The 23,278-nt window shown below is 42.4% G+C and overlaps 1 protein-coding gene across 4 annotated transcripts in view; it reads right to left on the reverse strand.

Moving 5' to 3' along the window:
* PHTF1 (putative homeodomain transcription factor 1) overlaps positions 1–23,278 on the reverse strand; it is a 217,597-nt gene that overhangs the window by 170,584 nt on the left and 23,735 nt on the right. The window contains exons 1-3 of one of the 4 annotated variants that reach the window (XM_075335597.1): positions 16,179–16,258; positions 16,029–16,085; positions 9,789–9,858 (exon numbers count right to left, since the gene is read on the reverse strand). In XM_075335597.1, coding sequence (XP_075191712.1) covers positions 9,789–9,858; positions 16,029–16,085; positions 16,179–16,250 — 199 coding nt within the window. In that variant the 5' untranslated portion in view covers positions 16,251–16,258. Of the gene's footprint in view, positions 1–9,788; positions 9,859–16,022; positions 16,086–16,178; positions 16,259–23,278 lie in introns of those variants that run through there. The other 3 variants (XM_075335596.1, XM_075335599.1, XM_075335598.1) reach the window with 3 other exon arrangements.

Raw genomic sequence — 23,278 nt, forward strand, 5'->3', positions numbered from 1 at the left:
GATTGCCATCTTCACAACATTAAATTGGTATAGCTTATGCCTTGGAAACTTTTTTGTACACTTGTCCAGACTGTTAACTTTCAACAATGAGATCCCTTTGCCGTGTTGTAAGCTGTTTATGCACAATGCATTTTGCTGTAAACCACAACTACATCACAATTCTAAGAGGGTGTTCACACTTATGCAACCACATAGTTTTATTATTTTTATTTCACCCCTTAAAAATTATTTGTTTGTTTCTCAATGGACTTCTACCGATTATAGGGCCCATTAACCCCTTCACGACCTATGATGTAAACTTACATCATGGTGATCACACTGGCATCGGAGCTGTGAGCGCGCAATTAATGCTGGGAGCTCAGCTTAAGTGACTGCTGAGTTTTAGCTGTCGTGGGATCCCGATCGTTGCTAACCTGAGGTCAAATGACGTTCTCCGGGTTACCTGGCTTCATCAAATCTGTTAGATCATGCCAACAGCATGGTCTAGCAAGCATTCTGACAAGGCAACACTGACAGAAATAATCCATTGCGGTGGCTATGGATTATACCAGCGATCAGATTAATAAAAGTTAAAGTTCCACATAGCGACTAAAGGGGGCTTTACACGCTGCGACATCGCTAATGCGGAGTCGTTGGGGTCACGGAATTTGTGACGCACATCCGGCCGCATTAGCGATGTTGCTGCGTGTGACACCGATGAGCGATTTTGCATCGTTGCAAAAACGTGCAAAATTGCTCATCGGAGACATGGGGGTCCATTCTCGATTATCGTTACTGCAGCAGTAACGATGTAGTTCGTCGCTCCTGCGGCAGCACACATCGCTATGTGTGACGCCGCAGGAACGAGTAACCTCTTCTTACCTGCCTCCCGGCAGCTATGCGGAAGGAAGGAGGTGGGCGGGATGTTCCGGCCACTCATCTCCGCCCCTCCGCTTCTATTGGGCGGCCGCTCAGTGACGTCGCTGTGACGCCGCACGGACCGCCCCCTTAGAAAGGAGGCGGTTCGCCGGTCACAGCTACGTCGCCGGGCAGGTAAAATATGTGTGACGGGTCTGCACGATGTTGTGCGGCACGGGCAGCGATTTGCCCGTGTCGCACAACAGATGGGGGCGGGTACCCACGCTAGCGATATTGGGACCGATATCGCAGCGTGTAAAGTAGCCTTAAGTGTAAAAAAAAAAAATTGTAAGAATATTAAAATAAAATCAGAAAATAAAAAAGAAAACAATATTATACCAATATGTATATTTATATAAAAATAAAAAAGTACACATACTGTATTTGCCATCGCCGAGTCCGAAACAACCCAATCTATGAAACTGTCACACTAGTTAACCCCTTCTGTGAACACCGCAAAAAAAGAAAGTATCAAAAACTATAAATTTTCATCCTACAGCTGAAAAAAAAGTGGATTAAAAAAAGCAGTAAAAATTTCATGTTAAGGTATCGCAAAAAGTAAGTTACAATACAGCTCCGTGAAAAAAAGTAAAAAAGCTATTGCTCTCAGAATACAGCAATGCAAAAACTTTTTTTTTCTAAAAAAATAGTTTTTATTGTGTAAAAAAAGGCAAAACATAAAAAAAATCATACAAATTTGGTATTGTTGTAACCGTACTGACTCGAAGAATAAACCTGTTTTATCACTTTTACAACATGGTGACCGGTGTAAAAGAAAACAGTTCCTGAATTGATGGTTTTTCTTGATTCTGCCTCCACAAAAAGTGGAATAGAATGCGATAAAAAAAATTATATGTAAAAAAAAAATTCCAATAAAAACTCCAACTCATTCAACAAAAAAATACGTCCTCACATGACTCTCTTAGCACAAAACTAACACAATATAGGCTTCAGAATTTGGTGATGCAAAAAACCTTCATTTTGTAAAAAAGTGTTTTTCAGTGTGATGGTGGCCAAACCTAAAAAAACCATATAATTCGATGTAAATGTGCAGACCCAAAAAATCACCTAATCACTAAAGGGGGCTTTACACGCTACGACATCGCTAATGCGAACTCTTTGGGGTCACGGAATTGGTGACGCACATCCGGCCGCATTAGCGATGCCGCTGCGTGTGACACCGCTGACCGATTTTGCATCGTTGTAAAAACGTGCAAAATCGCTCATCGGTGACATGGGGGTCCATTCTCAAAAATCGTTACTGCAGCAATAACGAAGTTGTTCCTCGTTCCTGCGGCAGCACACATCACTCCGTGTGACACCGCAGGAATGAGGAAGCTCTCCTTACCTGCCTCCCGGCCGCTATGCGGAAGGAAGGAGGTGGGCGGGATGTTACGTCCCGCTCATCTCCGCCCCTCCGCTTCTATTGAGCGGCGGTTCAGTGACGCAGCTGTGACGACGCTGTGACGCTGAATGAACCGCCCCCTTAGAAAGGAGGCGGTTCACCGGTCACAGCGACGTCACCGGGCAGGTAAGTATGTGTGACAGGTCTGGGCAATGTTGTGCGGCACGGGCAGCGATTTGCCCGTGTCGCACAACAGATGGGGGCGGGTACCCATGCTAGCGATATCGGTACCGATATCGCAGCGTGTAAAGGCGGCCTTTACACTTCACTGTGAACGGCATAAAAAAAAATAAAGCCAGTTCTTCAACTGCTGTTGATTTGTTCATTCTGCCTCCCAAAGATCACAGTACAGCTTGGCTCACATTTGAAAACTGTAATGTAGGTGCTCAGAATAAAGTACAGGATCCAAAATGTTCTGTACCATAAATTGCCACCAATAGCATTTAACTCAACACACAAAAAACAAATCCCCACTTAGGTCCATCATCTGTTAACAGAAATATAGGGGCTTACTGTACATGTTACTGGTAGCACAAAGTGCATGGGAAACGTCTATGGCTCCCCCCCAAAAGAAATTTACCAAAATCTGTGCTCCCAAATTCACATGCCCCTCTCCATTCCGAACTCCACAATGCTCCATTCTGAACCCCCCAATGTGCCTAAACTACACTTAACATCCACATGTTTGGCATTGTTGTAGTGAAGAGACCCACTTAAATTTATAGGGTGTGTGTGTCTCCAAAAGTATGAGCTGGGCACAATGTATGGGCTCTACAATGTACTGGGCACCACAGGGGCTTATCTGCAATTTGTAATTCTTAACTAATAGAAATAAGGTTGGGCAGGATAGAAAAGTGCAATTTACAAACATATCTCAACCCCCTCCCAAAAAAAAAACCAAAAAACACTTTATTAATATATCATTAAAAATGACAAAATTATACCCAAAAATACCTAAAAATATGTTTTGTGTATTTTTGGGTATATTTTGTCATTTTTAATTATATATTAATGAAGTATTTTTTTTAATTTTTTTTTACTGGGCTTTTGAAATATTTTTGTAAATTTAAATTTTTAATTCTGCAACATTCACTGTGTTTGACTCCATGGGTGTCTTCCAGTGACAAAATTGTCACTTTACCCATAGTTGAATTTCTGGAGGGATGTAATTTCCAAAATATGATATGTGAGGGTTTTTTTTGCTGTTCTGGTCTTCAAATGGAGTCCGCAAACTATTGTAAGAAAATTTGTACTCAAAAGCACTTGGAGTCTGAGCCCTATCATGTGGACAAACAGTACTGTAAAGTCACCTGTGGGGTATTGCCGCTTTCAGGAAAAATTGTGTAACACATTTACCTATTCCCCTTATTAAAATTAGAAATCTGGGACTTAAAACATAATTTTAGTGATAAAAATTTTATTATTTTTTCTTCGCTACCCAATAGTACAAAATTTTGTTACACACCTATAGTGTCAATATGCTCACAGCACCCTTAGATGAATTCATTGAGAGGTGCAATTTGTAAAATGGGGTCACCTGTAGGGAATTTCTGCTCTTGTGGTACCACAGGGGCTCTGTCAATGTGACATGGCAGTCACAAACCATTCCAGCAAATTCTAAAACAACAGTTTAGTGAAAAAAAATGTACCGTAATACTTCTACTTCTCGGCCTAATGGTATAAAATTCTGTGCCACACCGATGGTATCAATATGCTCACTGCACCCCTACATGAATTCATTGAGGGGTGTAGTTTGTAAAATGGGGTCACTTATGGGTGTCTGCATTTCTGACTTGTCAGGGGCTCTGCCAATATGACATGGCATATTGCTGCAATATGACATGGCTAAATCTGAATTCCAATATGGCACTCTTTCTCTCCTTCACTTTGCAATTGTGCCTCAAAAGTAGTTTTGACCACATATGGGGGTATTGGCAAACTCAGCAGAATTTGCACAGCAAACCGTGTGGTCTACTTTCTCACCACAGCAGGGGCTAACCCAAACACTAGAATGGACGTCACTGATAACATTTTGTTTCAGGATGGGAACAGAGGCCACAGCAGAGACCGCAGCCTCTGCCCCCTGATGACTTCCCGTTTGACTATCCCTGTATGTAAAGTGGAATCTCCCCCAAAAAAATTCATCACAACAGAAAAAGGTAAAAAAAAAAAAAAAAGCAGTTAGATAGGGCAGAGAAAGAACGGTTGGGATCTTATCATAGACATGTAATAGAAAAACAATAAGATTACATAAACCTTAAGCATTAAAGTCAATGGTAGTTTCGGACCTATCATTTCAAAAGGTTTTAGCTTTTATTCTATTCCCGCTGCTCCTCTGAGTACAATTTTGTTTTTAAATCGACCATCTGATTCTGAAGGTATGGACCTTGTTATTCAGTGCTAATTCATATAGTCTTTCCCAATAGGCGTTGCTCCCAGGTTTCTCTGGGGACTTGTCTTTAGGCTGCATTGCATTATTCTTCTGTGACCATGACCATACGAAGTAGTACTAAATAAAATAGCCCATATCTCTAGACCCATATAGTGGATTGTAAAAACATTACAGAAAAAGAATACTCAGGAGAGCAGTGGAAATAAAATAACAGCAAAAACTATCCACTTTTATCCAGGTTACATAGTTACATACAGTTAGGTCCAGAAATATTTGGACAGTGACACAATTTTTGCGAGTTGGGCTCTGCATGCCACCACATTGGATTTGAAATGAAACCTCTACAACAGAATTCAAGTGCAGATTGTAATGTTTAATTTGAAGGTTTGAACAAAAATGTCTGATAGAAATTGTAGGAATTGTACACATTTCTTTACAAACACTCCACATTTTAGGAGGTCAAAAGTAATTGGACAAATAAACCAAACCCAAACAAAATATTTTTATTTTCAATATTTTGTTGCGAATCCTTTGGAGGCAATCACTGCCTTAAGTCTGGAACCCATGGACATCACCAAACGCTGGGTTTCCTCCTTCTTAATGCTTTGCCAGGCCTTTACAGCCGCAGCCTTCAGGTATTGCTTGTTTGTGGGTCTTTCCATCTTAAGTCTGGATTTGAGCAAGTGAAATGCATGCTCAATTGGGTTAAGATCTGGTGATTGACTTGGCCATTGCAGAATGTTCCACTTTTTTGCACTCATGAACTCCTGGGTAGCTTTGGCTGTATGCTTGGGGTCATTGTCCATCTGTACTATGAAGCGCCGTCCGATCAACTTTGCAGCATTTGGCTGAATCTGGGCTGAAAGTATATCCCGGTACACTTCAGAATTCCTCCGGCTACTCTTGTCTGCTGTTATGTCATCAATAAACACAAGTGACCCAGTGCCATTGAAAGCCATGCATGCCCGTGCCATCACGTTGCCGCCACCATGTTTTACAGAGGATGTGGTGTGCCTTGGATCATGTGCCGTTCCCTTTCTTCTCCAAACTTTTTTCTTCCCATCATTCTGGTACAGGTTGATCTTTGTCTCATCTGTCCATAGAATACTTTTCCAGAACTGAGCTGGCTTCATGAGGTGTTTTTCAGCAAATTTAACTCTGGCCTGTCTATTTTTGGAATTGATGAATGGTTTGCATCTAGATGTGAACCCTTTGTATTTACTTTCATGGAGTCTTCTCTTTACTGTTGACTTAGAGACAGATACACCTACTTCACTGAGAGTGTTCTGGACTTCAGTTGATGTTGTGAACGGGTTCTTCTTCACCAAAGAAAGTATGCGGCGATCATCCACCACTGTTGTCATCCGTGGACGCCCAGGCCTTTTTGAGTTCCCAAGCTCACCAGTCAATTCCTTTTTTCTCAGAATGTACCCGACTGTTGATTTTGCTACTCCAAGCATGTCTGCTATCTCTCTGATGGATTCTTTCTTTCTTTTCAGCCTCAGGATGTTCTGCTTCACCTCAATTGAGAGTTCCTTAGACCGCATGTTGTCTGGTCACAGCAACAGCTTCCAAATGCAAAACCACACACCTGTAATCAACCCCAGACCTTTTAACTACTTCATTGACTACAGGTTAACGAGGGAGATGCCTTCAGAGTTAATTGCAGCCCTTAGAGTCCCTTGTCCAATTACTTTTGGTCCCTTGAAAAAGAGGAGGCTATGCATTACAGAGCTATGATTCCTAATCCCTTTCTCCGATTTGGATGTGAAAACTCTCATATTGCAGCTGGGAGTGTGCACTTTCAGCCCATATTATATATATAATTGTATTTCTGAACATGTTTCTGTAAACAGCTAAAATAACAAAACTGTGTCACTGTCCAAATATTTCTGGACCTAACTGTAGGTTGAAAAAAGACCTAGGTCCATCTAGTTCAATTTCCTCCACCAATTATATATTTTGTTATTAAGTCATTTATAGCCCACAATGTTATGTGTACTGAGGAAATCATCCAACCCTCTTTTAAAAGCTGTTTTAGAGAATGTGCCCACGATCAGGACTCAATGCATCCTGGACACAGCAGGTCCTGACCTGCAGGGCCGCGAGTCTCCTCCGCAGGAGAATGCAGGTGACCACAGCTGCCCGTACCCACGATCAGGGTTCAGTGCGCTGCGGTCTCTTGCTTGTGTTCTCCCTACAGAGGACGCATGCGAATCTGCAGCAAACAATTGACATGCTGTGGTTTGGAAGGACACACCGCAGGTCAGTGTTTGCTGCAGAAAAAAACAAGCACAGTGGGCACGGGATTTCAAGAAATCCTGTCCACTATGCTTGTACTGTACAACGCAGCATTTTGGATACAGCGAAAACACGCTACATCCAAAACGCTGCAAACAATGATCGTGGGCAGCACACTTATGCCGGCGTCACACGGTACGATGTATCGTTCGATTGCACGAGCGATCGTACCCGCCCCCGTCGTTTGTGCGTCATGGGCAATTAGTTGCCTATGGTTCACAAAGTCGTTACCCGCTGTCACACACACTTACTTCCCGGACAACGTCGCTGTGGGCGGCGAACATCCACTTCCTGAAGGGGGAGGAACGTTCGGAGTCACAGCGACGTCACACAGCGGCCGCCCAATAGAAGTGGAGGGGCGGAGATGAGCGGGACGTAAACATCCCGCCCACCTCCTTCCTTCCGCATAGCCGGTGGGACGCAGGTAAGCTGTGTTCATCGTTCCCGAGGTCTCACACGGAGCGATATGTGCTGCCTCGGGAGCGATGAACAACCGGAGCACAGAAGAAGAAACGACTTTTTGAAAATGAGCGACGTGTCAACGAGCAACGATAAGGTGAGTATTTTTGCTCGTTCACTGTCGCTCGTAGCTGCCACATGCTACGATATATCAAACGATGCCGGATGTGCATCACTTACGACGTGACTCCGCCGACATATCACCCGATATATATCGTACCGTGTGACGCCGGCATTAGTGTTTGCCATTACTACCTCTTGTGGTAGGGCATTCCACAGTCTGACTGCTCTAACTGTAAAGAACCCTTTCCTATTTAGCTGCTGGAATCTGCTTTCTTCCACCTGTAATGAGTACCCCCTAGTCCTTAGTATTTGTACTAGTCTTTGGAAGGAATAAGTCATGTGCCAGCCCTTTGTATTGACCACACATTTATTTATACACACAGTATATGAGATCTCCTCTTAGACGTGATTTTTCTAAGCTAAACAAACTTACATTTTTCAACCTCTCATCATATGGGAGGCCTTCCAAGCCTTGTAATAATCTAGCCTTTGAACTGACTTTAACTTCTGAATATCCTTTTTATCAGTTCTTTATGTCCTTTGTGCACTCGTATTGAATAAAGGTTATATTTTGCACTCTATACATTTTGTATACACCCAAATATCTCACAATTACGGGATTACTGGTGCCTTCTATTCACTTTTCTTTCTTCCTTTTCGGGTTGTCAGTTATTATTATCTTTAAACAAAAACTTTAACCTATCTGTAAAAAATTCTTGGTGAGTCTTCCAAATGATGTTTAATGCTTGGCTTGTTTTAGACAGAAATTCCTCATGCAGAGATTTTAGCTTTATAGGAATTGTTTTTTTTTATTTTCTCAATCATTTCTTTATTTTCTCTGTATCCAACCTTGAAACCTTCAAATGTTTCTAAGACCTTTTTGCATAGGACATAAGGAATGGCTATGCTCTGATGGGGTCTTAGCTGCTGTTTTTTGTTTCCACTTCACACCTTATTGCAGGTTTCATAGTGTTCTTGTCTTGGGTGATTGCTAAGGTCTACAAACAAAAGCCATGAATATTAGCTTTTATAGGTGGAGTTCAATAGAAAATCTTGTCTGGTTTTGTCTGCTGATGAGAAGCAATGTGTTTTGTGCTGATCGAGGTTGAAAAAAAAAAAGACTCTTTGATGTAGTAAGTTATTGTTTTTGTAAGTATGGTTTACGAGAAGAGATTTCCATTGTTAGCCCAAATGCTAAACCTCTCTTGTGTAGAATAAAGGCATCTAAAATGATAGCTCAGTGCCTATAAGATAATGAGGGTGATGTATTATGGGATGTCAGTTATACTAGTTGGCCCATAGGGAAAATTAAACTAGATTTGTTGCCCACTTTCTGACCTGGCAATTTTTTGTTTTTCGCCTCTTTTTTTTTTCTCCTCTCCTTCTTCCAAAAGCCATAACCTTTTTATTTTTCTATAGACATAGCCTTATGTGGATTTGTTTTTTGCGGTATGAGCTGTGGCTTTGAATTACACTATTTATTTTACTATTCAATGTATTAGAAAACACAAAAAAAATCCAAATGGGTTGAAATAAAAAAAGAAAGGTGTTTTTTGTTTTTCGCGTCCATTGTGCAGTAAAAATGACCTGGTAGTCTGATTCCCCTAGTTAATGTCATGACAGACAACAAATTTGTTTCTTTTTTTATATATGTGGTGGAAAAAAAATGAGAAATTAGTAAAAAAATTAAAAAAAATGCCTTTGTTACCATTTTCAAAGACCTGTAACTTTAATTTTTTTGTAGAAAGAGCTGTATGAGGGCTTGTGTTTGGATTGGTGAGCTGACGTTTTGAGGGTAGACATGATGTTTGGATAATCTCTTATTGGATTATGTAGCAGAGTAGTTGCAACAAAAGAAAAAAATGCAATTATGGCAGCATGAACTAGTCTTTATCATAGCGCCAGCATGGCAGGCATCGGGGCCTTGAGCACCTGTCTTGAAACCACATTAAGACCCAATAATTAGACATGTGAAAAGGCACGATACACTCACCCCTACTGTAAATGCTACTATCACAGACTGACGGTTGCATTTAGGGGGATAAGTGTAGCACATGGTGCTCACCTTAGCTTGCTTTGATTGGTCTTCTCATATGGATTAAAGTGACCCTTTGAACACCTCAAAACTCCAGGCCCTGGTGAGTCTGCGATTTCTGCACCAATTACAGATGCGCACTTTAAATCTTCTATGTTTGAATTTTTCCCATCTTATTCTGTTTGAGCATACAAAATATCTGACCATAAAAATAAAAAATAGATGATTACTCTCACCTCTGACCAGATCAACATCAATTAGGTCAGATTTCATATGAACCATCTTCTTTGGTTTATTTTTAAGACCCTGTGATGACAAAAACAAGAGTTTAGATGAGGTGTTTAACAACAAGTTGTATATTCATGCTATGCAAATGTTATTAAAGGCAACCTGTCACCTGCAAAAAAAACACTAACACATGGTTAGAGGGAGAAAATGAACTTTTATCTTCCCTGTAGCTGATCTCTTCCATTGATGAGGGTGGGGCAAGGAACTGTAACAGTCATGGCTCACTACACAGTGAGTGCACAGTTGTCACTCCCTCTGTGCTTGTCCCGCTAGGTATAGGGAAATACTGAATGAATGGCGAAAAGGGTGGGGAGAGAAGAGGGAAACCCTGGGTCTAGGGGAGGGGCAGATGGTGACCCTTGATTAAACCTTCTGTTGGCCCCTGGATTTGCTGACGTCTCTAGATAGGTTTCGCACCTATGCCCCAAGCAGAATACCTGGCCCTAGCTATCTCTGAACTGGGCCCAAGCAATAAACACACAGGGGAAAGTAAATGAGCAACATATCTCCAAGATGACTTAGGGAGAGGAACAGCAACGTACAACAACATTTCTCCAGATGATTACAAGCTGACTGCTTGCAATCAGGACCGTAAAGAAACTTAACTCTATCAACAGCAGCATACCAAGGGGAAATGCAGGTATATAAATTTACAGAGGTTGAGGGATAATGAAGGCAGTGGAAAGAAAAAGATCTCCATAGTGTCCTAAAGGGGAACGAGTAAACCCTACCAGAGAAGACACACAAAACTCCATTAACACCACAGAGGAAAGGATGGAATATCTAGGAGCAGTTTGTGCAGCCAAATACAGCGACCTTCTGCAGCCAGACACCATAGGTTTGTCTGTCAACTGTGACACAACCATGACAGTGCTTTAATTGACAGCCTGCTCCACACACACATGCTGGAGAGCAGATGGTCAATATGCACTTACTTTATAGTATGCACTGCCCTTATGACTGGAAGTGAACTGTTAAAAAATGCAGTGTTGGACTGGTATGCTATGGGACCCCAAGTAACATTGACCTATAATAATAAACTGGGTAGTTTGTTGAATGAATGAATGATGAGATGCCTACTGTTCATATAGAGGGATGGGGGACAGGCCAACGCCAGCATATGCACCCACTGGGGTATTCATCTTTTTCCTTGAGGGCCAGTCTAAAGGCTGCTTTACACGCTACAACATATCTAACGATGTGTCGTCGGGGTCACGTCGTAAGTGACGCACATCCGGCATCGTTAGTGGTGTTGTAGCATGTGACAGCAACGTGTGACTGCGATTGAACGCAAAACCGTTCATCGCATACACGTCGTTCATTTCCTAACAATTGCACGTCGGTTTGTTCAATGTTCCCGAGGCAGCACACATCGCAGTGTGTGACACCCCGGGAACGATGAGCAGATCTTACCTGCGTCCCACGGCTCCCGCCGGTAATGCGGAAGGAAGAAGGTGGGCGGGATGTTTACATCCCGCTCATCTCTGCCCCTCCGCTTCTATTGGCCGGCTGCCGCTTGACGTCACTGTGACGCCGAACGTCCCTGCCACTCCAGGAAGTGGATGTTCGCCACTCACATCGAGGTCGTATGGAAGGAAAAGTATGTGTGACAGCTTTTAATCAATTGTGCGACACGGTCAACAAATTGAATGTGCCGCACATACGATGGGGGTGTGTCACATCGCATACGATATCGTATGCTTAATTGAAAGGTGTAAGGCAGGCTTTAGTCTGACAGGGAGGATAATAGTTCATTTCCTCCCTGTAGTCACTTTTCCAGTAATCCAGTCTAATATGATTCAATGCTATTTACCTGCTTTTTACCACTATATATGCAGGTAAATACTGTTTTTGTAGGTAACCGGTTCCTTTTAATGCATTAAAAATCTTAACTTGTTACCCTCACCACCAGTTTGATGTTCTTCAGGGGTGACAGCATCAGATCATTGTCAATAAACAACCCCATAATCCCATAATCTCTTATTGCTATTTTTGTATATGTATAACAACCATTTTGTACATGGGTAATAACTATTTTCTTGAAGATGGAACATATGTTTGCTCTTAAAGTTATAGCAGCTGATTGACTTTTGAAGCGAAGTCGCATTTGCTGCTCTATAATTAACATACTTAATATTCTTCTCTAATATCCAGTCTACATATAAATATACAGCAAAACTGTTATTTGAAAAAACAAAAAAACCCAGATGGTTCATAATAAAATGAAAGTTCCAGGATTGTTATGCTTTTATCTGTTTTGTCATGAAATAGAAAAAAAAAGTACCTTTTGTAATATTAACTTTTAATAGATAGCGCTCTGCCTAATTTTCCATCTTTCTGACAGCAGCCATCAATGTAAACAATGAATGTTTTTCTGGTTGCCATGGTTACACCTCAAGGCAAAAAAGTACAAATTCTCCTCTAGTCTATAATAAATATACACATATATTATTACATTTTTAGGGATTGAAACTTGATGCTAAATATCTGACATTAGATGTGAGTAGTGAAGGGGTTTTTAGATCCTCAGAACTGGCCAGCAGTTTATAAAATGGGTGACGGTGTTTCAACGTAGGGAACCAAAGAAGAATGGAAGGACAGAGGCGCTCTCTGTAGAGGTGGAACATCCCCAATTCAGGGAATAAACCATCAATATCTATTTAAAAGGATTGTCCTTAGGATAGGTTAAAATCAGCTTGGTGGGGGTCCGACTCCTGGCACGTCCACCAACTACCAGTTATTAGCCCTGATAGAGGCCAGATGTAAACATTGAATAGATATACAGCTCAGCTCCATTGGCCTCTGCCAAAAACTACACATTAGCTCCTATTAAAGAGAATCCGAAGGATATGACATCAGTAATAGATGCCTGGACAACCCCTTTAATTGAGACCTTGTTTGGTACTGCTAGGTACTAGCCACAGTGAACATCACTAAGCCAGAACTGCAGTGATGGAGCTGTGATGTTCCACCATGAGCTACAGCTCTTTGTTATGATGATCAATTGGGGTCCTGGGAGCTCATGATAATATATTGATGACCCCTTTAAATTGTAATTAAACCTTTACAAATTTTTGATATGTCATCATAACCCCAGTGGGCCCTAATGCAAAATCTCCAACAGGCCCCCAATTAACATAGGTCTTTAATAGGAATTTTCATATGGGGCAAATTGACCTTTTTGGCCCCCTAGTATCCAAGGCCTTGGTGCGATTGTAACTCCTGCCCCTACTATAATTACTCACATGCACAACCCTGTAAAACTACTCTTCACCAGTGGTGGTCTGAGATCCCTTCTGACAACGCAATCCATTGGGCCGGACAGAGTGCACAGCGGCGCTTAGACCCATAGATGATCCATTGAGCCTGTACACTACTGCCATACCTAATCAGAACAATTGTGACCTACAGTTTTACCAATCAGTGAACTCCCACTGATAAAGAGAGCTTATATGGGGCCTCAAGATATCACACTTTTTTCTACCAATGTTTCTTTTGAAGCATCTTTAACAACTTTAGCAAAAGTAGTAATACATTATGTTATATAATTTCTTAACAAAAAATATCCCGCACAGCCATCTAGATATACAGTGGGTACGGAAAGTATTCAGACCCCTTTACATTTTTCATTCTTTATTTCATTGCAGCCATTTGGTAAATTCAAAAAAGTTCATCTTTTTTCTCATTAATGTACACTCTGCACCCCATCTTGACAGAAAAAAACAGAAATGTAAAATTGTTTGCAAAATTATTAAACAAGAAATACTGAAATATCACAGACCCTTTGCTCATTATTTAGTAGAAGCACCATTTTGAGCTAGTACAGCCAAGAGTCTTCTTGGGAATGATGCAACAAGTTTTTCACACCGGGATTTGGGGATCCTCTGCCATTCTTCCTTGCAGATCCTATCCAGTTCCGTCAGGTTGGATGGTGAATGTTGGTGGACAGCCATTTTCAGGTCTCTCTAGAGATGCTCAATTGGGTTTATTTCAGGGCCCTGGCTGGGCCAGTCAAGAATGGTCACAGAATTGTTCTGAAGCCCCTCCTTTGTTATATTAGTTGTGTGCTTAGGGTCATTGTCTTGTTGGAAGGTGAATCTTCGGCCAAGTCTGAGGTCCAGAGCACTCTGGAAGAGGTTTTCTTTCAGGATAGCTCTGTACTTGGCCACATTCATCTTTCCTTCATTGCAACCAGTCGTCCTGTCCCTGCAGCTGAAAAACACCCCCATAGCATGATGCCGCCACCACCATGTTTAACTGTTGGGATTGTATTGGGCAGGTGATGAGCAGTGCCTTGTTTTTTCCACACATATCACTTAGAATGATCACAGAATCCTATTTCCTAAAGTCTGGGAGTGCTTCATGTGTTTTTTTGGAGAGGCTTCCGTCGGGCCACTCTGCCATAAAGGCCTGACTGATGTAGGGCTGCAATGATAGTTGACTTTGTGGAACTTTCTCCCATCTCCCTACTGCATATCTGGAGCTCAGCCACAGTGATCTTGGGATTCTTCTTTACCTCTCTCCCCAAAGCTCTTCTCCCACGATTGCTCAGTTTGGTTGGGGGGCCAGGTCTAGGAAGAGTTCTGGTGGTCCCAAACTTTTTCCATTTAAGGATTATAGAGGTCAGTGTGCTCTTAGGAACCTTGAGTACTGCAGAAATTCTTTTGTAACCTTGGCCAGATCTGTGCCTTGCCACAATTCTGTCTCTGAGCTCCTTGGGCAGTTTCTTTGACCTCATGATTCTTATTTGGTCTGACATGCCCAGTGAGCTGTGAGGTCTTATATAGACAGGTGTGTGCCTTTTCAAATCAAGTCCTATCAGTTTAATTAAACACATCTGGACTCCAATGAAGGAGTAGAACCATCTCAAGGAGGATCACAAGGAAATGGACAGTATGTGACTTAAATAGGAGTGTCTGAGCAAAGGGTCTGGATACTTATGGCCATGTGATAGTTCAGTTTTTATTGTTTAATAAATTTGCAAAAATTTCTATATTTCTGTTTTTTTCTGTCAAGATGGGGTGCAGAGTGTACATTAATGAGAAAAAAATGAACTTTTTTGAACTTACCAAATGGCTGCAATGAAACAAAAGAGCGAAAAATTTAAAGGGGTCTGAATACTTTCCTTACTCACTATATGTACATGACATGTTCCGGGAAACCTAAAGAAAAAAAAATATTCAGAATAATGATACATATATTTTCAGATTACTTCTTTATTATTTCATGCCTTCACTTATAAGAACAAACATAACATCGCCATTTAATATAAATACATCAAATTAATTATTTACTTACTGCATCATTTTGTGAAAAAGGTAGTAGAGGTTGTCATATCTAAGAGGTTTTCAAGGCCAGGGGTTCTCTAACTGTAAGGCCACGTACACAAGGTGAGTATTCGAAGAGTTTTTTACGTCAGTATTTGTAAGATAAAACCAGGAGTGGTTAAATAATACAGAAGTGGTGCTCGTGTTTCTATTATACTCTTCCTCTGTTGTTCCACTTCTGGTTTTGGCTACAAATACTGAGGTAAATACTCACCAGGTACGGTACTCAACAAGTGACACCGGCCTTACAATCATTTTCGATTTCTATACAAGCCAGAAAACAAACAGCAGATGCAGCATAGCAAGAGAAAAAATGATGCTCGACAAAACCCGGCTAAAACTCTGAGATAAGAATTTCCCCATCCTTCCAGCAGATGTCATCAAAAACCTAAAGTTCAAAACTCTGTATTTTCAGCAAGAAAAATGATGCCGTGTTTTCAATAGAATATAACATACGGAAAAAGGGATATAAATCTAAAAAATATAGACTAAGCTTGAATATTATTTTTCACACACAAATAAAATCTAAGACTTCGCATGGGTTTACAGTATACATAGTATGTAAAAGCGGCAGTCATCATACTGTAACCATGATAGTAGTCAGCTTTGGCCATAGTGGAATATAGCTGAATACAGTGCTCCCTCCCATGGACATGGACATGGAGCGGGAGCAATGGTCACACACCATCCCATTCACAGAGGGAGTTGTAGCACCCATTTCTCATGATCGGTGGGCTCCAAACAATTAGACCCCCAGACATCATATATTTATCATCTATAGATAGGTAGAGTAAATCACCCCCTTCAGGTTTACCTAAATGCTTTATGGGTATACTACAGAATTATAAAGATTACCTTCACCTTGATCTCCTTCTGTTCCACTGATGTCTCCCATATTTGCTGATCATATGCTCCAATCTGTAAAGATAACCAGTAGTCTACTGTCAGAGGTGCTGATAGCAGTATTATTAGTATGCAGACGTATATATGACTATATAATTACTGACTCACAGTCCATGTACAGACAACAATCTTCGGACTGACGTAATGTCTCCTGATCTGAACAAATAGCCTCATACTCATATATACCGGTGAGAAGACATGTGGACAGTACAGTGATTGAGGGCTGTACATGGACATGGAACTGTATCCCTATCCTGCCTTCAATCCCATTCCTATAGTCCCTAACTTCCCCTATCGGTTATGTTACTGAATGTCAGTATTAGATTGCACATGTAGGGGGGTTAGGGTTAGGCCCACCCCTGCATTTGTAGCCGGTACACTGATGGTCTGTGTAACAATTGCAAAATGTATAGAATCACCACCAGGTGGCAGTGTAGCAGCACGGTTGTCCTGGCATCTGGGTGAGGAGGGAGAGAGTAGTAGGAAGAGGAGAGTAGGGAATATATAAGGGAGAGACAATGGGAAGGAGATAGGAGAGTCTCAGTGTAGAAACAGTGCTAATACCCCAATTTGAAGATCCTGACCCTAAAGTTCTCCCCTGCGGCCGTGACATGCGGGATCCATCTGGATTGTTGAACTGCGTCCCTAAGAAGAGAGTTTTAGTCTAACGGTCGGGGGTCTGGCATCTGTATTACCTGGCTCATGATACTCAATGACTTCCTCCCTAACTGAAGGACAGTGGGCCCTCAAGGAGTAGAGTATGGCTGGATGGCCTGGGCAAGGATGGGAGAGCACTGTTGGTTGCAGTCCTTCTTACATGTTTACATCCCCTGTGGGTGGGGTGAAGTGGCTCAACAGACTTAATGAACTGGTCAGTGCCAATGTGAAGTAAAGTGAAGGAATGAGAGGCCTAGAGGTGTCAGAGGTGCCTGGAATACGGACTGCTGCTAAATTGAGTATGAGAAAAAAAGTGAAAGGAACCCCGATGTGAAGTGTACTGGTGCCGGCGAAGCGCTGACCGAAGTGATGTAGAAGTTGAAGAAAAATAAAGTTTGCATGTTTAAGAGAAGAAACCTTGTCTGGACTTTAATTTCTGAAAGAGAGAAAGTGGTGTCGCGTGAACGGTTACGGAGTTCTCCTGTGCGTGGTGTGGCGACGGGGAGGCGAGGTGTTAATGGACGGCTGCGCTGCGGCCTGCTGACCCCTGCTACCACAACTACAACCGCTGCCTGCCCCGTGCCCTCCACCACACACGTAGACTTCATGTGAGCAAAAAACAAAAAAATATATTTTTAGATTAACTAAACTTTTATGTATTTTTTTTTAAATATTTTTCAGGTAATTTACATGCCTGCAGATTTGTGGATGTTTGGGTTATTAGCCCCTCACTAATCGCTCAAAAGAGGGCAGAGAAGAGTGCAGCGCGGGAGGCAGGGAGGAAACAATAGAAATCATATGATTTGCTCAGGAAGACTGTGCACTCTTTCATCCCGTGCTGCAGCAATATCACAATTATGGTAAACATATTCAGAACTTATATAGATATTTTACATAAAAAAAATCCATTACCTTTAGTGACCTATAAAAACATGAATAGTTCAACTACAAACCCCTTTTAAAAACATTTAAAACCCCTTCAACTCCATTCTTGTCTCTCCAAAAAAATAGGATGATAAACCTGCCACAATAAGGGAAACTTTTCCAAAAATTCCTCTATGAAGGGCTCTTTCACACTGCATTCTTCTCTGCGTTCAGTGGTCTTGTCAAGGCTTACATACGAACCCCCCCAAAACGGATGTATGAGCCAAAAAGACCTTTGACTATACTGGTGCAGATGGAGTCAGCGTGTGTCATGTTGTGCACCATTTTTGGGCATATACGCCTACTGGTGGCGGACACCCAGACGTAGTAGACTACATCTGGGTGTATGACTTTAGTAGGCATATAAGCCCAAAAATGGTACACGAGAGATCGCATTGGGGACTTTGACTGGCCATTATAGTCAATGGCCACGTCAGCGCATTTGTCCGAATCCTTTTTTGTGGGGGTTCAGACATAAGCCTCAATTGAACCATTGAGCATGGAGAAGAATGCAGTGTGAAAGGGGCCTTAGAGTATGTGCACACCACATCTTTTTCAGGTGGATTTTGGCACGGAAACAGCCTGAAAAATGAATTGCAAAACACGCAACAGATTGAGCATACACATTTTTATGTAAACATGACTTGCTGTTCATATCTTGGAGCTTTTGAGCGTCTTTCAGCTGCTTCATGTTTCAAAAACAGCCAAGTGATCATAAGAAGTGATAATTATCAAGTGAAAATATAAGCAAAAAACAAACAAGCGGAAACAAGAGGCCAAAAAAAACATGGGGAAACCCTCCAAAAAACCTGACATATGGCAGTTCTCATTATTAGACTGGGTTCACATGATCACATTTTTGACTTTCGGAAAAAACAGTTGAAACATGGTAATCAGACTCTGATCACACTCTGATCCAAGTTTGATCAGCTTTTGATTAGCGTGGGATCCATTTTTCTCGGCTATAGAGAAGAATAAAAAAAAGTTTCTCCATTCTGCCAGCCCGAGTGCAGTCCGATTTTCTTCATAGACCCATAGGCTTGAATGGACAAGTACCATCTGATTCTTGGAGGCAAATCATGCATGCAGTGATTTTTTTCCTAGAACAACTTAAGCCGAGCAAAACAAAATTGGACATGTGCAGTGTCTCATTAAATAAGGTCCAAGTGCAATGCGATGTTTTGTCAGATAACACTTGGATTGATAATACGGTCGTCTGCACGAGCCATTAATTTAACAACTTCATAAAAGTGATATGTAAATGGCGTGCCATGTTGCAATGTGAATTTAGGCTTTGAGCTTATGCATTCAACAGTATAAATGACTGTTTTGTGCATAACAAAGCTTCTATAGATGAATATTAGCTCTTTATGGAACCACAGTAAATAGGTTTTTTTCTAGGGAATGGCATGGGCACAAATACTAACTAAGCATGTATGGCATGCAGGTAAGCTGTATGGACTTGTAGTAAAGAGTTATAATGGTAAAGCAGTGAGTCATATTGACAGGGCCCCACAGCAAAATGAGATATGAGAAATGTATGAGTAATATCCCAACAAATGCTTGCCTCATAGATTGTGAGCTTGCGAGCAGGGCCCTCACTCTTGGTATCAGTTGAATTTTGTTATTCTGTAATTCTCTGAATTGTAAAGTGCTGCGGAATATGTTGGCGCTATAGAAATAAAAATTATTATTTTTATTATAATAAATCAGAGAACCCAGATGCTATATTTTGCTAGATAAAAAAAAGCCTCAAACGTATCAACATACTGTGTATAGGAGATCGGGCAACGACGTGCACATAAAAAATTCAATTTTATTAGATAAAATCTTGTGAAGACCACTAATACAAAAGACATATAGTAAGACAAGTCATACCAGGATGAGGAACAATTAGAAAAAGTGGTAAAAATTGGGTGGGCAAATCAATGCTACACAGCCTGCCCATATACTATACAGGGGTAAACATATAGAAGGGCGTCACATTCCACAGTTATATGGCGTGGTGATACAATAATAAAGTGACAGCCTCATGGAGAAAAACAATAGCAGGCATGAAGTGGCGTGCTATGTGTTAAAGTCTTAAGTATAAAAGACTAATATTAAGGTATATTATCTCCATATAGGCACATCATGACAGTGATGGCACCACGTCGCAGGGGCACTCAGGCTAGGACAGAAGGGAATTGCTATCCCTGCATGAGTATGCGCAGATGGATTTATCCCAGCATGGGTGGCCCAGCTATCAAAACAACACAGGGAGCGTGAACAATACCTGAATAGTGTGGCAGGGCAGGCTGTGGGGGCAGAGAGCCTCCTTGACAGCTGTTTCGCCTATGGCTTTATCGAAAGGAGGTGTGAATACTACGTATTGCACCATTTTTATTTAGGAACCAACAGGTGTGTGTGATCAAACTGACTGCGACGTGTGTACTGCGCGTGCCCTTTCATGTTTCCTCCTTTTGGACAAGATTACCCTGCTACTAGATATTGATTTCATCGCGTCACTGGTGGTCTTAATAAATGCAACTCTGGTTTCATCTAATGTATTGTATACTTACATAGCGTCCGACCGCCAGTGCACGCCTTCTGTGATCACCTGGCTGTGGTGTTGCGCGTCCCTCGGCGCGCTGACTGCGGGCGACGGTGGGGAGCGAGCCTGGCTGGTGCGCGCGCCCGGGTACCATAGCGACGCGTCCTGTGGTCCCGCGCGTGCGCCTTACACAGCGGGCTCCTTGTTCCCTGCCGCCCTCCGTACTCCGGCGCCGGCGCACGCGCAGTACACACGTCGCAGTCAGTTTGATCACACACACCTGTTGGTTCCTAAATAAAAATGGTGCAATACGTAGTATTCACACCTCCTTTCGATAAAGCCATAGGCGAAACAGCTGTCAAGGAGGCTCTCTGCCCCCACAGCCTGCCCTGCCACACTATTCAGGTATTGTTCACGCTCCCTGTGTTGTTTTGATAGCTGGGCCACCCATGCTGGGATAAATCCATCTGCGCATACTCATGCTGGGATAGCAATTCCCTTCTGTCCTAGCCTGAGTGCCCCTGCGACGTGGTGCCATCACTGTCATGATGTGCCTATATGGAGATAATATACCTTAATATTAGTCTTTTATACTTAAGACTTTAACACATAGCACGCCACTTCATGCCTGCTATTGTTTTTCTCCATGAGGCTGTCACTTTATTATTGTATCACCACGCCATATAACTGTGGAATGTGACGCCCTTCTATATGTTTACCCCTGTATAGTATATGGGCAGGCTGTGTGGCATTGATTTGCCCACCCAATTTTTACCACTTTTTCTAATTGTTCCTCATCCTGGTATGACTTGTCTTACTATATGTCTTTTGTATTAGTGGTCTTCACAAGATTTTATCTAATAAAATTGAATTTTTTATGTGCACGTCGTTGCCCGATCTCCTTTGTCCTCCTATCATGCATGCTATTTGGAGTAGGCTCTTGCCCTAGGGGGTCCCCATTTGTGGCCTCCTTGGTGTTATAAGTATTATGGCGAAATTGTTATACCTAATTTGTCTCTCTGTGTTTTTCACAGCCTTTAAGCCAATTAATATGAATTTCCGCTCACGCGACCAGGCGTGGCGTACTCAAGTGGACAAAGTCTTCCAGGAATGTGGGACCACAAGTTTTAATGTTATTAGTGACCCGATTAATACACAAAATCAATCCTTACAACTTTCCATGCAGAGATACAGGGAGTTGTATAGGAGGAGGATCCGCCTATGGTGGAACCGTGCTTTTTTAACAAAATATACGGAGAATTCCTGGGTACCCCGGGGACTCCGGATACAAGTATTCCCTTCCTTCCCCATGGTTGAGGATACATTCAAGAATGAGTGGGAGACCAATTTGCAATCATGCTCCCTCAAATGCATGGACCTCCTGTCCAAACACAACAGTACGGCATTGGAGGCTCTTGAATCTGAATTGGAGGTTCTGGAAAGGACCATCCAGAGTTTGTGCTTAGCTGATGCCTTTGACAAATTTAACCAAGAAATTGCTGGTGATGCCCAAAAGTGGGAAAAAGAAGTTTGTGACCTAAAATCAAAAAAGTTTCAACGTGACGCCCAGGACTACTCCTCGGGGACAGCTTATAGGTGGAGCCATCGGTTTAACCGAGGTCGAAAATTCTCAAGACAAGGGCCCCCCTCTCGTTCTCGTTCAACTTCACTTTTCTCAGAGTCATCCCTGGAGGAGGCACCATCGGGCTCATCTGACAGGACACGCAACCTTGCAAATCCCATTGGTGCCATGACCCGAAGTCGCCAAAAGACATCTGACGTTCCTTCCAAACCACTCGGGGGAAGCAACAATAAGGGTAAATTGCAGGTAATCAATTTATCAACACATGTCCTGTCTCATGATGAGCTTGATGTGCTCTCCAGGGGGCTTAATTTTTGTCCTACCAATTCTTTTGATCTTTTTTTAGCGCTAAAGGACACGAATTTATTTGCCCGGAAATTACTTCTTAAGAAGTTATACTCACGGGGACAACCACAGAATGATTTGGACGAGACCGAGAGGGGCGCCCTTCAGGATCTACAGGATCTACTCGAGGAACAAAACTCTAATTCAGGTGGGTCTCCTGATTTTTTACGGCCCAGATCCACGCGATTCCCCCCCATGTCTCTCTGCCCGGCCATAGTCATTTTCCTCAGATTGGTGACCGCGGACCTCAAAAAAGTTTCTACAAAACGTAGGTATGATAATTTGACTCATCGGCAGAGGTCGGCGGTCACCTCTCTACAGAGTTATGATGACTTTGTTATCAAGGGGGCAGACAAGGGGGGGAACATAGTGGTCTGGCCAGTTGATAAATATGAAAGAGAGGCATATAGGCAATTGAGGGATAAGACAACTTATGAACGTTTGAGTTATAATCCCACCACTTCTTTTTCCCTTCTTTTAAAGAAAATGTTGACACAGGCTCACCAAAAAGGCATCATTGCTCCAGGGTTTGCTCACTAGCTGTCCACGTGTCCCTACATTTTATTTGTTACCCAAAATCCATAAAGATGCCCTCAACCCCCCGGGGCGTCTGATTGTGTCCGGCATAGGAGGGTTATGTGAACCAATTTGTAAATTTGTTGATTTTTATTTAAAACCTTTAGTTGAAAACTTACCCTCCTATGTCAAGGACACCACGGACGTCCTGAGGCGTCTTGATGGCATCTTTATGGATTCGGATATGCTCATGGTTTGTGCCGACGTGGAGTCGCTCTACACCTGCATCGGACATGCGGACGGTCTGGAGGCGGTCCGCTTCTACCTCTCAACCTCCGGTCTCGATGGCGCCATGGCTGCCCTGGTTCTGGAGCTGCTCGACTTCGCCCTGACACACAATTTTTTTGTTTTTAAAGATCTTTTTTATCTGCAGCGGCGCGGCACTGCGATGGGGGCTTCCTGCGCGCCTGCCTTCGCCAACCTCTTTCTGGGTTTCTGGGAGAGGTTGGTGTTTGGGGACGGTGGCGCTGTGGGGGGCTCCCATGTGCAGTGCTGGCTCCGCTACATTGATGATATTTTTATTATTTGGCAAGGCACTGTCGGGCAGCTCAGCCAGTTCATGGATGACCTCAATTCCAATTCTTTTAACAT

Source organism: Anomaloglossus baeobatrachus, chromosome 2 (genome assembly GCF_048569485.1).
Source record: "Anomaloglossus baeobatrachus isolate aAnoBae1 chromosome 2, aAnoBae1.hap1, whole genome shotgun sequence".
Taxonomy (NCBI): Eukaryota; Metazoa; Chordata; class Amphibia; order Anura; family Aromobatidae; genus Anomaloglossus; species Anomaloglossus baeobatrachus.